The sequence below is a fragment of the Bactrocera neohumeralis genome, chromosome 2 (assembly GCF_024586455.1).
Source record: "Bactrocera neohumeralis isolate Rockhampton chromosome 2, APGP_CSIRO_Bneo_wtdbg2-racon-allhic-juicebox.fasta_v2, whole genome shotgun sequence".
Classification (NCBI taxonomy): domain Eukaryota; kingdom Metazoa; phylum Arthropoda; class Insecta; order Diptera; family Tephritidae; genus Bactrocera; species Bactrocera neohumeralis.
This window is the reverse complement of record NC_065919.1, coordinates 54590954-54604748: the sequence shown is the minus strand read 5'-3', so window position 1 is coordinate 54604748 and position 13795 is coordinate 54590954. Positions and strand designations below refer to the sequence as shown.

Below are 13795 nucleotides of genomic sequence, written 5' to 3'. Positions count from 1 at the left end.
CATTGACATAGTTCAGCGAATTAAAAGACAGCGGCTACGCTGGCTAAATCATGTCGTCGGAATGGACGAAAACACTCCAGCCCTGAAAATATTCGACGCAGTACCCGCCGGGGGAAGCAGAGGTAGAGGAAGACCTCCACTCCGTTGGAAGGACCAGGTGGAGCGGGACCTGGCTTCGCTTGGAATCTCCAATTGGCGCCATGTAGCAAAAAGAAGAAACGACTGTTGTTAACTCGGCTATAATCGCGTAAGCGGTTTCTACGTCAGTAAAGAAGAAGAAGTAAAATTCTCGAAGTAGTTTCTTATTAATATAAGTTGTCAAAGTAAAAATACTGACGATATGAACTTCGAAAAAATTGTCAAGCAAATATGTTAATTTTGCGGTGTTGCCAGCTCCTACCATTTGCTTCATATTTGATGCGATAACACTAATTACGTTAGATTTGTATTACGTATAACTGCCATTTGTTATGACACATTCAGAAGTGGGGGAAAATCTCTAATCAATTCTTAATTTTGAATTCTTTATCTGTGTGAGCGTGCGCAAAGTTGTATCATAAGTCTGATAAGCCATTTAGGTGAGCAGTTTGTTAAAAACCATTAGTGATTAGCATGTGAAATTTTGCAAACGTTTCGGTAACGTTTCGGTAACGTTTCCTTAACGTTAGCTTTCACCTCTCATTTTAGAGAAAATTTAGTAGTGACCTTCAACGACTATCACTAAGATTTGAACCGTTAAGTTTATGTTTGCAACAATAGGCTTTTCTCTTTCGAACATTTTCCAAAACGCTTCCGCTCTCGTCAGCGGCGGCGCAGTATGTCTTCTCTTTTGCGCTCTTACGGCTTAATTGAGTGATATCTTATCAGTGCCAAGCTCCAGACTGATAACGTTTTTGCCTGGGAGTTTATTTAGTTGTTATTTTCACTAGATTGCATGTGTGTATATAATTATGTCTTAAGCGCTATGGCTCTCGTTGAAATACAAGTACAAAATCACTTATTTTTTACAATGTGGTGAGCAGCCGAAGTAATGCCAAAATGCATACATACACACATAGTACTTTTTATATGAAATTGATATGAAATTCACATAGATATTTCTCCCGCTTGCTGTACTACTGAGCGTTATTGGACTGTTATTAATTTTGAAATACTCGAGGACTTTCGCTCATTTTGAATAGTCTTTGTCGTGGGTACTGATCGGTCGTTTGGCGCTATCAACGCTCGCTCAACTATTGACCTGTTCGAAATTTGTTCTTTCCTTCACGAATATTCAAATTCTACAAATTGTGAAATTCAAAATAAATGTGTATAAGAGAAAGCGCTGCTAGAAAGGTGTAGTGAAAGACGGGGCCTATTGGGCTGATTACAGTGTGGTGATTTTAGTGTTGACAGAGACAACAAATACCAAAAAAAAAAGAAAACAAGTGAAAAAAGCAATATAATAACAACAAGTTAGTGATTTAAATCAAAAGTGTCTGGAAATTTTATCAAAAACATTTGCAACAACAACATGTACCCTAATCAGAATTCGTGGCTAGCCTTCGTCGAAGAAGCGTACTCCCTCTTCGATGATAATTCGGATAAACTGTTGAATAACCTATGTACCGAGTGTCTGGAGTATGAGTGTGAACATCGAAACAACAACAACAATAACAATGCGCAAGCAACAAACCAAGCAAATTTACAGGAACAACAATTGGAATTCGCCGCTGAAAATTCGACGCAATTACATGAAAAATCATTGTATACCAATATGGATCCTAATCAGTACTATGCACGAGTGCCGTCGGAATTACAACAACAAGAGCAAAACGTAGCTTTTGCTGATTACGGATTTCGCAGCACTTGCCATGGCGCTGACGGCGGCAGCGGTGGCGGGTGCCACAAAGGCGATTGCGCTCTGGAGCAACATCAGCCGCAGCAAGCGCAAACGTTGGCGCAGCATGGCATTCAGCAACAACAGCCACCGCATATTACGCTGCCGCCACAGATGCAAAAGCCAGCGCAGCCACGCAGTTATGGCTACCAACGTGAGGACCCAACGTACGGTGTAACTGTACATCCACCACGTAATTATCCAGCACTAGAAGTAGTACCGGGCATAACGTATCCAATCAGTCAAACTATGCCTCAAAATGCATACAACAACAATTTACAACAGCAACAACAACAGTTGCCAATGCAACAACAGTTGCCAATGCAACAGCAGCTGCCAATGCAACAGCAGCTACCAATGCAACAACGACAGCAACATAACGTGCCGCTATTCCAGCAACAACAATACCCGTTGCTACAGCAACAACTGCAGCCGGTAAAAATGCTCACGCCGCAGCCGCCGCAGCCGCCTCAGTTCATACAGACTCCATATCAACCCAGTCAACAATTGCAAAGGCCTTTAGGCTATCAGCCCCAACAATATGCACAACCGCTTTACCAACAACAAAATACGAGCACACATGTCAATTACGCCAATCAAATGCCACCGGTGCAGCAGCCTGCCTATCCCATGCAAAACTACAGAAATGGCGGTTATCCGACGCCATTGCCGGAGCGTTCTGGAGCTTGCTGCCGTCAACAGGCACCGATCGGTGCACCCGGTGTGAATGTGCAGCGTCAGTTGGGGCATGCACCGTGCCGCGGCAATGCTCCATGGTCATATTCATATTGCTACGGCGATGTCCAGAACAATTATGAACCCTGTCACTTCATCAACTGCGTGGACATTGAGGACTTTCTGTAAGTTACAGTTTCTTCTAAAAAGTGTTGACACCCGAAATAATGTGAATGTTTTGCCTTATGTGTGCCTTTAGACAGCAAAACAGTCGTAATGCATTTAGAGTTAGTTGGTGACATATTTGGTATGATCCAAAAACGCACTGGAATTTTTTTTTTTTTTTTAATAATCTCATTGAAATTGTGGTAATTGCGCTGGTTTATTCAATCTCGTAGGTTTAATTTTGACATGTGATCTTCCCCACAAAGTGGTTTTTGCACGAAGGAAGACCACATATTTCAAACCCTTCATAGATAAGACTGTTGATCTCAGATAACCTAAAATCATTGAAAATTACGCGATATTGCGAAATTATTTTCAAAAAATTTGATCTTTGTTCGTCGAAACTCTCGTCGACTTTACTTCTTAATTGCCTACTCAGTCCGAAGTAGCACCTGTTGGCAAAAGTTATTCTGCGTTGGTTTACGAGGCTGACGCTGTTGTTGGTGTTAAGGCTGGTTCCAAGATTGATGAAATTATCTACGACTTCGAAGTTATGATTTGAGATTTGTTTGTTTGATGACAGGATTGGTATCGAACGGCTCGGAGAGGTCCTTCTCGATCCTGACGGAGCTTTTGGTATTGCTCAACGTTAGTTTACACAGCCGTATTTGCCATAGCGGCATAAAGGCAACTCCTTTTCGTGATGTCAAAAGCAAATTTGAAATAGACGATGAGGTGGTTTGTGAAGATCCTATTTTTACGGTTCTTTCCCAAGATTTAACGCATTGTCCAGTCAGTTGTTGATTTTCCAGGCCTTAAGCCACACTGATAAAGTCCATGCAGTTTGTGTTTCACACAGTACACTCGATAGAACCTTATATGCGATGTTGAGAAGGCTTACGTAAAGGTAGTTGGGGCAGATTGTGGAGTCTCACTTTTTGTGGATTGGGCAGAACACACTTAAATTCCAATAGTCGGGCATGTTTTCGTACGATTATATTCTACAAAGAGACTGATGCGTGTTTCTTATAAATTTTTCTCCGCCCATTTGAATAACTCGGCGGGCAATCCATCGGCCCCGCCGCTTTGTTGTTCTTCAGAAGGGTAATTGCCATTCGAACTTTTTTATGGTCGGGCAATGAAACGTCCGATCCGTCGTCATCGATTGGGGAAACGGGTTTCTCCATCTCCAGGTGTTATGCTTTCACTGCCATTCAGCAGGCTGGAGAAGTATTTCCTACATAATTTCAGTATACTCTGGGTATCAGTCACTAGTTTACCTCTAGGGGTTCTACAAGAGAGCTCCGGTCTTGAAACCTTCTGTTAGTCCCTGCATTTTTTCATAGAGTGCCGATTGCTATAAGCTAATGTGTGTCTAAGGAATTTTGGTTTCCAGTAATATCGTTCGTTTTTATGTTTTTATAATTATTTTTTTTTGCGTTTGGCTTAAATCGCAAATTAATCAACAAATAATTAAATTATTACAAAATTGTATATATTATTTTTTAATACACACGCACACTAACAAACCTATTTACATTCATAAATATTTTTATTAATTTTTTTGTTGTTTTTTCCTCAATTAATGGGAGTCATTCGTATGTCAAACACGTTTCCATTAACGTCAATTGCCATTCGTTGTTAGTGTGTCGCATGCGTAATTTGTTTACTGCGAATTCTAATCTTTTGGTTCGGCCTTTCATGGCCGCAGATAAATGCGGCTTATTACTTTATAATTCTTAAATCATTTTTTCGCGTGTACCTTGCACAAATCAGGTGTCAAAAATGTCATAACTATGTTTTTAGCTGAGTAATTAAGGATTTATATAGCAACAAGAGTAAGAGAGTTCGGCTGCACCGAAGCAATAATACCTTTCACAGGTGCTATTCATCTGGCTAAAATAGTAAAAACTTGTTGCTACTACTTTCTAGTTCCACTTTGTCTGATAGAAACAATCTTCTAGTCGAATTCAAGTTACTTCATAAAGTAAAAACATATATTTTATGAAAATCTTTTGCTTAATTTACACCGATCAGTTTGTATAGCAGCTATTTCCTGTAGGGTCCAACATGCATTCTGAAAGCCTCTTCAAATGTCGAAACCGTTGACCTTTTAATTTATTTTATGTCGGCCTGGAACCCGACCAAGGTGGAAAAGGTGTTCCTTCCACTTGACAAATTGGAACCAAATATTCGCACACAAGCAGCGATAAATGAGCATGTGCGTTTCAAGAGCCATTTTTTGTTCTTCCAGAAAGTCGGGCATTTCTGGCGGACTGCTTGCTGTAAATTGCGCATAACGTGTAGGTAATATTCTTTATTGACCATGCGATCCCTTGGCAAACAATCGATACGTCATCAGTTATGACCTTCTTGAGCATATCTGTTGAGAACTGTGTTCAACATCTCCTGCCATTGAGATAATTAAGCGTTGGTTTTCACGTCTTAACCATAACCCCATGATACGTCACCAGTTATGATCCTCTGGATTGCGACCAACATCTCCTGGTCAGTTGGCACTAAATCGAAGAGGAACAAAAACACATCCAAGCAAACAGCTGTCAAAAAATAACTAAATATTTAAAATGATGAAATGAAATGACTAAATGAGAAAATTAGCGTTGTGGGTTCTGCACTTTTTGTCGATATGCTGGGGATCAATCGCCGCATGTTTTGGAATATTATTAAAGAACAATACTCCCATGTATGATTTTTTTATATTTTATTTTGAAGGGTTAATATTATATTATTTCTTGTCGAATAAACTTTAGATACAAAAAGCTCTCCAAAGTAAACAGGACTTTTTGTGTTTAGCGCCCCCTGGTGGCGCCATCTATATGTCGTCGTTGGTGCGTTAGAATCTGCTATCTTTATCGATTGTCCAGTGAGAATTTCATGACATTTTATCGATTGGAAGTAAAGTTATAGCATTTTAAGTGCCAGTATGTTTGTGTTATCGTTGCGAAAATGAGCTTCGAACAAAGAGCCAGCATTAAATTATACCCTGAACAGGGTTCCGCACAAATTGACTGACGACCAAAAATTGCTCAGAACCCAACATTCGAAGGACGCTTGTGACCGATTATTTGACCAAAAATCACATTTTAACCATTAACCACTCCCCGTATTCACCTGATATGGCATCGTGCGACTTCTGCCTTTTCGGAAAATGCATTTGCCCATGAAAGAAGCGTTATGCAGCCGTAGTTGAGGTCATTCAAAAGGCTTGCACCGGCATGCTGGCGGCCATACCGCCCAACGAGCCAACACACTCGTTTGACATGCTTTTGGACCGTGCAAAAAGCTGTATTGAAGCAGAAGAAGACTATTTTGAACAAAATAAATTGATTTTGCCGAAAATACCATTGGTTTTATTTTTTTTTAAGTCCTGTTTACTTTGGAACGCACCTTGTAGAAGAAAATATCCTAATGTTTGCAATTATTTTAAAGAAAAGGTCTTGGGGTCCTTGGCAACGCAGTCACAACCAAAGGTGTCTGATAATTTTCCGACGTTTTCTGTCATATAAATGCTAAAATTAGTGCAATTTGAGTTCCAAACTTATAAACCTAAATAGCTAGATCGAGCTAGCTTATTTTCCGAAAGAGCTACATTTAATAGAAAAACAAAAAAAAAAAATAATCACAAGTACATCGCCTCATTACAAATGTGGACTCAACGTTTCTCAACGTTTTTGTTTTTATCTGCTTCGCACGCCAGGCTGCTTTCGCTTGATATGTCATGGCGCGATGTTGTCATTTGTGGCCTACTGTCATCCGCCGTTTTCAAAGTTTCTAATGCTTTTGAGTAAATAATAAATAATTTATTGCACTATGTATATTTATACATTTTATCTTTCTATCTGTTTGGCTATCCTACGTTGATTGTGAATGTATGAACGTATTTATACGTTTGTTGCTAACTGCTTGCTTTTAGTTAAGGGCTTGCCGACTTCTCTGACTAATTTGGCGCATTAATTAATGTTTGTAATATTTATGATGAAATGTTGTTTTGTCTTCTTGCATGAGGCTTTGTTTATAATCATTACGAGCAAAGCTTTCCGATGTTATCTTATTATACCATCTTTATAAATAAAAATCACGTGTCACGTTGTTTGTCCGCGATGGGCGCCTAAACTACTGAACCGATTTTAAATTTGATTGCACACCGTGTACAATTTGATTCAACTTGAGAGACAGCATAGCTTACATCTCAATTTATAATCGCAATATTATATTATTGCAAATTATTTGCATATTATTTGACAGTCACAATTGTTTGTTAGCGCCAAAAGCTTCTAACAGTGAGAGGGCTATTTTGGCAGCCAAAAATGTTGATGTTGACGAAATTAACTTTCAAATACAACAGTTGTTACCAGGCGATCTGATGTCTTTTAAATCAATCGATACTGTTCTTAATGAAAATGAAAGTGAAAGTTTTCCAATTGAATTTTTAAATTCACTAGATATACCCGGAATACTTGACACCACATAGTCTTCGATTAAAGAATTGTTCACCTATTTTTCTCCTGCGTAATTTGAATCCACCTCATTTATGCAATGCTGCGGCTATCAAAAAGATCAGCGGAAATATTTTTGAAGGAACCATATTATCTGGAAAGTTAAAAGGTGAAGTGGTCCTGTTGCCACGTACTCCAATGATACCATCGGATTCTAAGATACCCTTCAGGAGGCTACAATTTTCAGATCGTTTAGCTTTTACAATGACGATAAATAAATCGCAAGGCCTCAATCTCAATATTTTTAAATTAATTACTTGGTATTAACTCTTGCCAAATTCAATAGTGTGAAAATTTTGTTCAATCGTATTAAAAGTACTTCCCTTTCAAATTCCAATCCAGTGGATTCTTATACCAGCTTTAACGTTTCCATCTTCGTTCGTACATAATATTGTATTGTATTAAGGGGTAACTGTTCCCCGTGAAGAGCTTACTACAATGTAATATAACAAAAAAGTTAGCCACAGCAGCGCGTGACCGGGTCTGCTAGTAATATTATATTAAAAACACATACAAAAAATATTTAAAAATTATAATAATAATATCCATAATGACGCCTATGTAATATTAGAAGCTCAATATAATATATTCTTGTGGTTTTGTTGTAAGTTCGAATTATTTTATTTTGTCAACACGCACGAAGCCAACTTTTTTGCATGTTATTTCGTATAAATCGGCTGATCTTTAGAATTTACGTCGTAGATTTTAAAATCTGCGTATAAATAACTCCGTTTCGTAATCTTAGTATTATGCTCTCAATTTTATTGCTCCGATGGACAATATTATTTAAAAATTTCTATATAAGTATTACATATTTATTAGAAATTCTAGGCTCTGACGCGACCGAACATCATGTGCTCTCGCAATTTGTAGGAATTTATGACATGTGATATATTTTGTGTTGTCTTCAAAACCGGTTTGTTATAAAAAAATTTCGCACATAAAATTAATATTCGTTATTAGTGGAAAATGTGACCGAATTCAATTTTCAATACAAGTCTCGACTGGACTGACCTTCAGTGCTTTCAGTGAATTTTGCATTTTTCAGTTCAAGCTTATTTTTGGAGCGGCGTTTTGCCATTTGTTACGATTGTTCGACAATTTCGCTGTCGTTATATTCAAAATTGGATCGTCTTGTCATCACTATTTTGATGAATGTAAGGACCTACGCAACATTTTCGCGTTCCTGGCTAACGAAGGCGCTTTGGTCAGTTGTCGCCGAGCACCTGAAGACTTCGAACATCGCGCACGAGTTTTTCTGTGGTGCTTCTGATTCCATTTTGCAGATTTTTGAAACTTTTGATTTTTTACCCAGATTCCGATTTATTACTTTTTATTTTTACGGGAAAACTGTAATTTCCCATTTAGTGCCTGTTCTTCGGAGAGGTGCTACACTTCCATTTTATCTTTGCTTGCATCGCAATCATAAAACCGCGGCGAAGTTTGGCATTTGTGTTTGTTGCATTTTACCTCCGTTCAGTGGATAGTCGTCTATTTCCATTTTAAGTATAGTTACTAGATTTCCAGTCTGGAAACGCTTAGTATACCGCTTACTACTATACAGCTTCGCCTATAGACCATGTGGTCATTTCCATTTTCAAATTCGGTTTTGTTATTCAATGTGTGTTTATATAATTGGAATCCTTCTCGAGACCGCAACCTTTGCCCGCTATATGCAATCGCCGTGACGGTCCCGAGGTTATCTTTGCAATGCAGAGAGGTCACGAAAAGGTTGACGTAGGTCCTTATCCATGCTTACGTGCTTACGTTCAGTGCCAGATCAGCGTTAATTGGAAACAAGGCTCAAACGGAAATGGAAGCGCCAATTCAATGACGGCAAGCATCGAACGTACCTTGAGGCCTTGTCGCGGTTTTAGTGGGGACGGCAGGCATTCGTAACATTAACCGGCAAGCCATTGCAGCACGATTCCACTCCGCTTACTAAAGTTGCCAAATGCCACGTCTGCCAGTTCCAATGTATCAATTTCGAGAACGATTTCCAGTAGTTTTTTACCCGAGTCTTACTGAGCTTAGAAGCTGGTTTCCGTTTTGTAAGAATTTTGCCATTTCCGCTTTATTGTTGGTTAGTTCAACCGCTCCTATCCTAGAGACAGACGCTGCCCAGTAAGCCGTTCAATATGAGTCCGACGCTCCTGGGATTTTTCTTGGTTCGTCGGTGTCGATTCGCCCCATCACAGAGATTTTGTATATATGTATATAGCATTTTAAGCTACAAGTATACCTCCATCTCTGCTGTTTTTGGTCGGGGACTGCTTATTAGTTATTCGCAGCTAACCTTCATATCTGTAAGTCCGAACTGATTACGGTACTAAAACTGTATCCATCACTGTTAGTTTTAACAAACAACCGTTAAGCGTTCAGAACTATTATACTATTGCCCTGCATCTTTCGAGAGTATAAAAATACCAAATTCTGCTTTATATAACGCTAACGTAACGCTGCGGCAACTAACCAAATTCAATATATGTATTTATTAAATATTCTGCAAGTCCTACACAATCGTTCCCGATTCTTCTTTTATTTTTTTATACAATGAAATTGAAAACAAATACAATTAACAGCAGAATACCATTAATCATTTAAATATTATTCAGCATATTTAATTATACAAGTGAATATACTAAGTATAAAGCCATAGAAACTCACTTGCATACACATATAATTTAAATATGCCTAAATCTATAAATATATGTATATGTACATATATATTTATAAGTACTTGTATATATGTATTTACTCGCTTAAATGTTGGAAATGCCTGGTGGCTTATGATATTCTTGTGATTGTTCTAAGGTAAACTCGCGCGCGCCTTGCGTGCTTTCATGCCGCGATCGGCTGGCTAAAACAAAAACAAAGCAACAAGAAAACTAGGCAGCGAGCCAAAGTCACACAAAGGCACCGATAAAAGCAGCTGCGTTTAACGTAGGCGTGCTTGTTCCAAATTAAAATGAAATGTGTTAGCTTTTATTTTTGTTGCTACATAGTTTTTCCGTCAACACTCCGTTGGCCGTCGGTCGTTGGTCGTTCGATTCGTTTATCGTTATTCTCAACGCTTGTTCGCTGCACATTACAAATATAATATGTATTGTAATATGTATTGTTGTAATAATGTTAATAATTGTCGCGTTATCTGGCTAGCAAACAAACGAAATGGGCAGTTAAAAGCACATCCAGACTTCGCTTTCATTTTCGTCTTTTGTTATTGTTAATGCATTTGGTATGCATGTATATACATATGTATGTATGTATGAATATTTAGATTTCTTCTAAAATTTAAATTGAATTAAAATGTGATTGCATTGTTAATTCTTTTAATAAAATAGCTATCTTGTTAAATTTTTCTTTAATATTTATACAGAAATTCCACAAATATTAGCCGGACAATATATTCCAGTCAAAATCTTGATAAATGTCTTAAAATTAGGTTCCTGTTAAGTAAAAAAAGATCTTCAGCGAATTTTCTTGGCCTCAATTAGCTCAGTTCTCTGAAGCAAATATTTCAGTTTAGAGCCTTTGTGAAAAGAAAAAAGTGACAGGGCCAAACTTATTTAATAAACATGCTTTTCTAGACAAGTATTCGATTTACGACTTCTGTTTCAGCTTCCTTTCAGAAAAAATTAGTACTTTTAGTGGATAATGCAGGCTTTATGCCTAATACGTAGGTTGCTATATATATTTCTGGCCTAATAATGTAAATAGGCATATTTTTCAACGAAAATGGTTTTATTTTTATTTCTTTTATTTATTTTTTTTTTTGTCGATTGCTGTTTTGTTTCGGGCTGATACGCATAGATCCATGATTCGTCACCTGTGACGATCTTATAAACGTCTTTTGAAGCACCGCGATCGTATTTTTTCAGCATTTCTTTACACCAATCCACACGAGCCTTTTTTTGAGCGATTGTCAAATTGTGCGGGATCCAACGAGAACAAACCTTTTTTACGGCCAGGTGTTCATGCAATATCGAATGTATGCTGGTGGGAGAAATGCATAGGCATGCCTCTAACTGAAGGTATGTTACATGACGGTCTTGCATTATCAGTTCACGTACGGCATCGATGATTTCTGGCACAACGGCTGTTTTTGGACGACCTTCACGGAATTCGTCTTTGAGCGAGCGTCGGCCACGATTGAATTCGTTGTACCAGTTTTTCACAGTGCTATAGGATGGTGCTTCATAGCCATACAAAGATTTTAGTTCATCGATGCACTCTTGTCGTGATAATGCACGTCGGAAGTTGTGAAAAATGGTCGCACGAAAATGTTCACGAGTTAATTCCATTTTTTGGCCGAGATGAATTTTTTAATTCCCTGTAAATAAAACAATTCACGATTAAATGACAAAACGTTCTGAGTGATGTTATGCTAAGAAATGTCAAACTTTCCAATGGAAATGTCAGATTGCACCTGGCAACACTTAGTGTTGCCCTAGGCCAGAATATATATAGAGCAGCCCTCGTAATCTGCTAATCCGATTTTCAGGGCCATTTACTTCATTTTTTGTATATCCGATAACGGTAACCAAATGGTTTCTCAATGAGGCAAAACTTTGTGGTTTCAATAATAATTCTAATCAAAGTTAACTTCTTCAATTAATATAAATAACAAGAAAAAACGTTAACTTCGGTTGCACCGAAGCTAAATACCCTTCACAGGTGTATTTCTGTTAGTAACTATGTGTTCAGTTTGTATGGAAGCTATATGCTATAGTAATCAGTTCTAAACAAGTTTTTTAGAGATTACATTGTTGCCTTAACACGTTGGCTGCCAAAGCCTATTTAGAATTTTGATCGTTCAGTAGCAATGTCATTTAACAATTTTGGTCACCTGAGGCCAACAACTTATTTTTGTTCTTTTTTATTTCTTAGTGCCTAAAAATAGGTTTTGACTACTCGCGACTTTATTTTGGTCCCTAATTTTGCAGTTATAAGGTTTTTTTGTGTCGCACATTTTCGTATGACATGGCCTGACAAAAACATTAAAAATACACAGCGGCCATGGGCAATACACCAAAATGTTTACCGCAGGCCAGAGAATCCAAATTCCATGTAAAATTCTATATTAAAATGTACGAAAATGACGTGGCCTAAGGGTAACATTTAAGTGTCGCACGAAATTGTGCGACGAGGACTCAGTGTAACATTTAGGTGTCGCATGAAAACGTGCGACGTGGCAGCCAACGTGTTAAAAAATAACATATACCAAATTTCGTGAATATATCTTGTCAAATGCGAAAGTTGTCCATACAAGAACTTGATTCCGATCGTTCAGTTTGTATGTCAGCTATATGCTATAGTTAACCGATCTAAACAATTTCTTCGGAGATTACATTGTTGCTTTAGAAAATATTATACACCAAATTTCGTGAATATATCTTGTCAAATGTGATAGTTTTCCATACAAGAACTTGATTCCGATCGTTCAGTTTGTATGGCAGCTATATGTTATAGTGGTCCGATATCGGCCGTTCCGACAAATGAGCAGCTTCTTGAAGAGAAAATGACGTTTGCAAAATTTCAAAACGATATCTTGAAAACTGAGGGACTAGTTCGTATATATACAGACAGACAGACAGACGGACAGACAGACGGACATGGCTAAATCGACTCAGTTCGACATACTGATCATTTATATATATACTTTATAGGATCTCCGATGATTCCTTCTGGGTGTTACAAACTTCGTGACAAACTTAATATACCCTGTTCAGGGTATAAAAATTATATTATCTGCTGTCGATTCGCATGGTGTTGCTCCAAGGCCTGAATCGAAGCGGAATTGTCCGCATAGACTTTACACTTAACATACCCCAGAAAAAGTATGAAGGTGTAATATCACACGATCCTGGTGGCCAATCGACCGGTCCAAAACGTGAAATTATACGCTCACTGAAATGTTCTCTCAATAAATCCAGTGATTAATGCGATGCGTGGAAAGTAACGTCGTCTTGTTGAAACCAAAAGTCGTCAAGGTCACGAACTTCAATTTCAGGCATCAAATAGTCGGTTATCAAGGCGCGATAACATGATCGTTATTCACGGTTACGTTCTCACCGGCATCATTTTTGAAGAAATATGTCCCGATAATTCCACCGACCGAAAAATCACACCAAACCGTTGTATTTTATGGATGAAATGGCAGCACTTGAATCTCTTCAGGTTGCTCTTCGTCCCAAATGCAGCAATTTTGCTTGTTTACATACCTATTAAGCCAGAAATGGACCTCATCGCTGAACAATGTTTGGATCTTCTTAGAACTTTTCAAGAGCCTTTCGACCGAGCGCTGTCGCTTGGCAAGGTTGATTGGCTTCAGTTCGTGCACAAGTTGTATTTTGTACGCTTTCAATTTAAGATCTCGACGTAGAATGCGCCAAGTCGTTCCATACGTTAGTCCGAGTTGCTGCGAACGGCACCGAATCGACACTCCACGGTCTTCGTGTAAACTCTCAGTTACGGTTGCTATATTTTCTTCACAGCGTGCTGGACATGGTCTATTCGGTCGAATATTATCCATTAATGACATGTCTAAGGCAACGCT

The 13795-nt window shown here is 38.3% G+C and overlaps 1 protein-coding gene across 1 annotated transcript in view; it reads left to right on the top strand.

Moving 5' to 3' along the window:
- Positions 1-1173: 1173 nt before the first annotated feature.
- The window catches only part of LOC126768085 (uncharacterized), a 57691-nt gene continuing 45069 nt past the window's right edge, over positions 1174-13795 (top strand). Inside the window, exon 1 of the mRNA XM_050485978.1 lies at positions 1174-2739. Coding sequence (XP_050341935.1) covers positions 1514-2739 — 1226 coding nt within the window. The 5' untranslated portion in view covers positions 1174-1513. The remainder of the gene's footprint in view (positions 2740-13795) is intronic.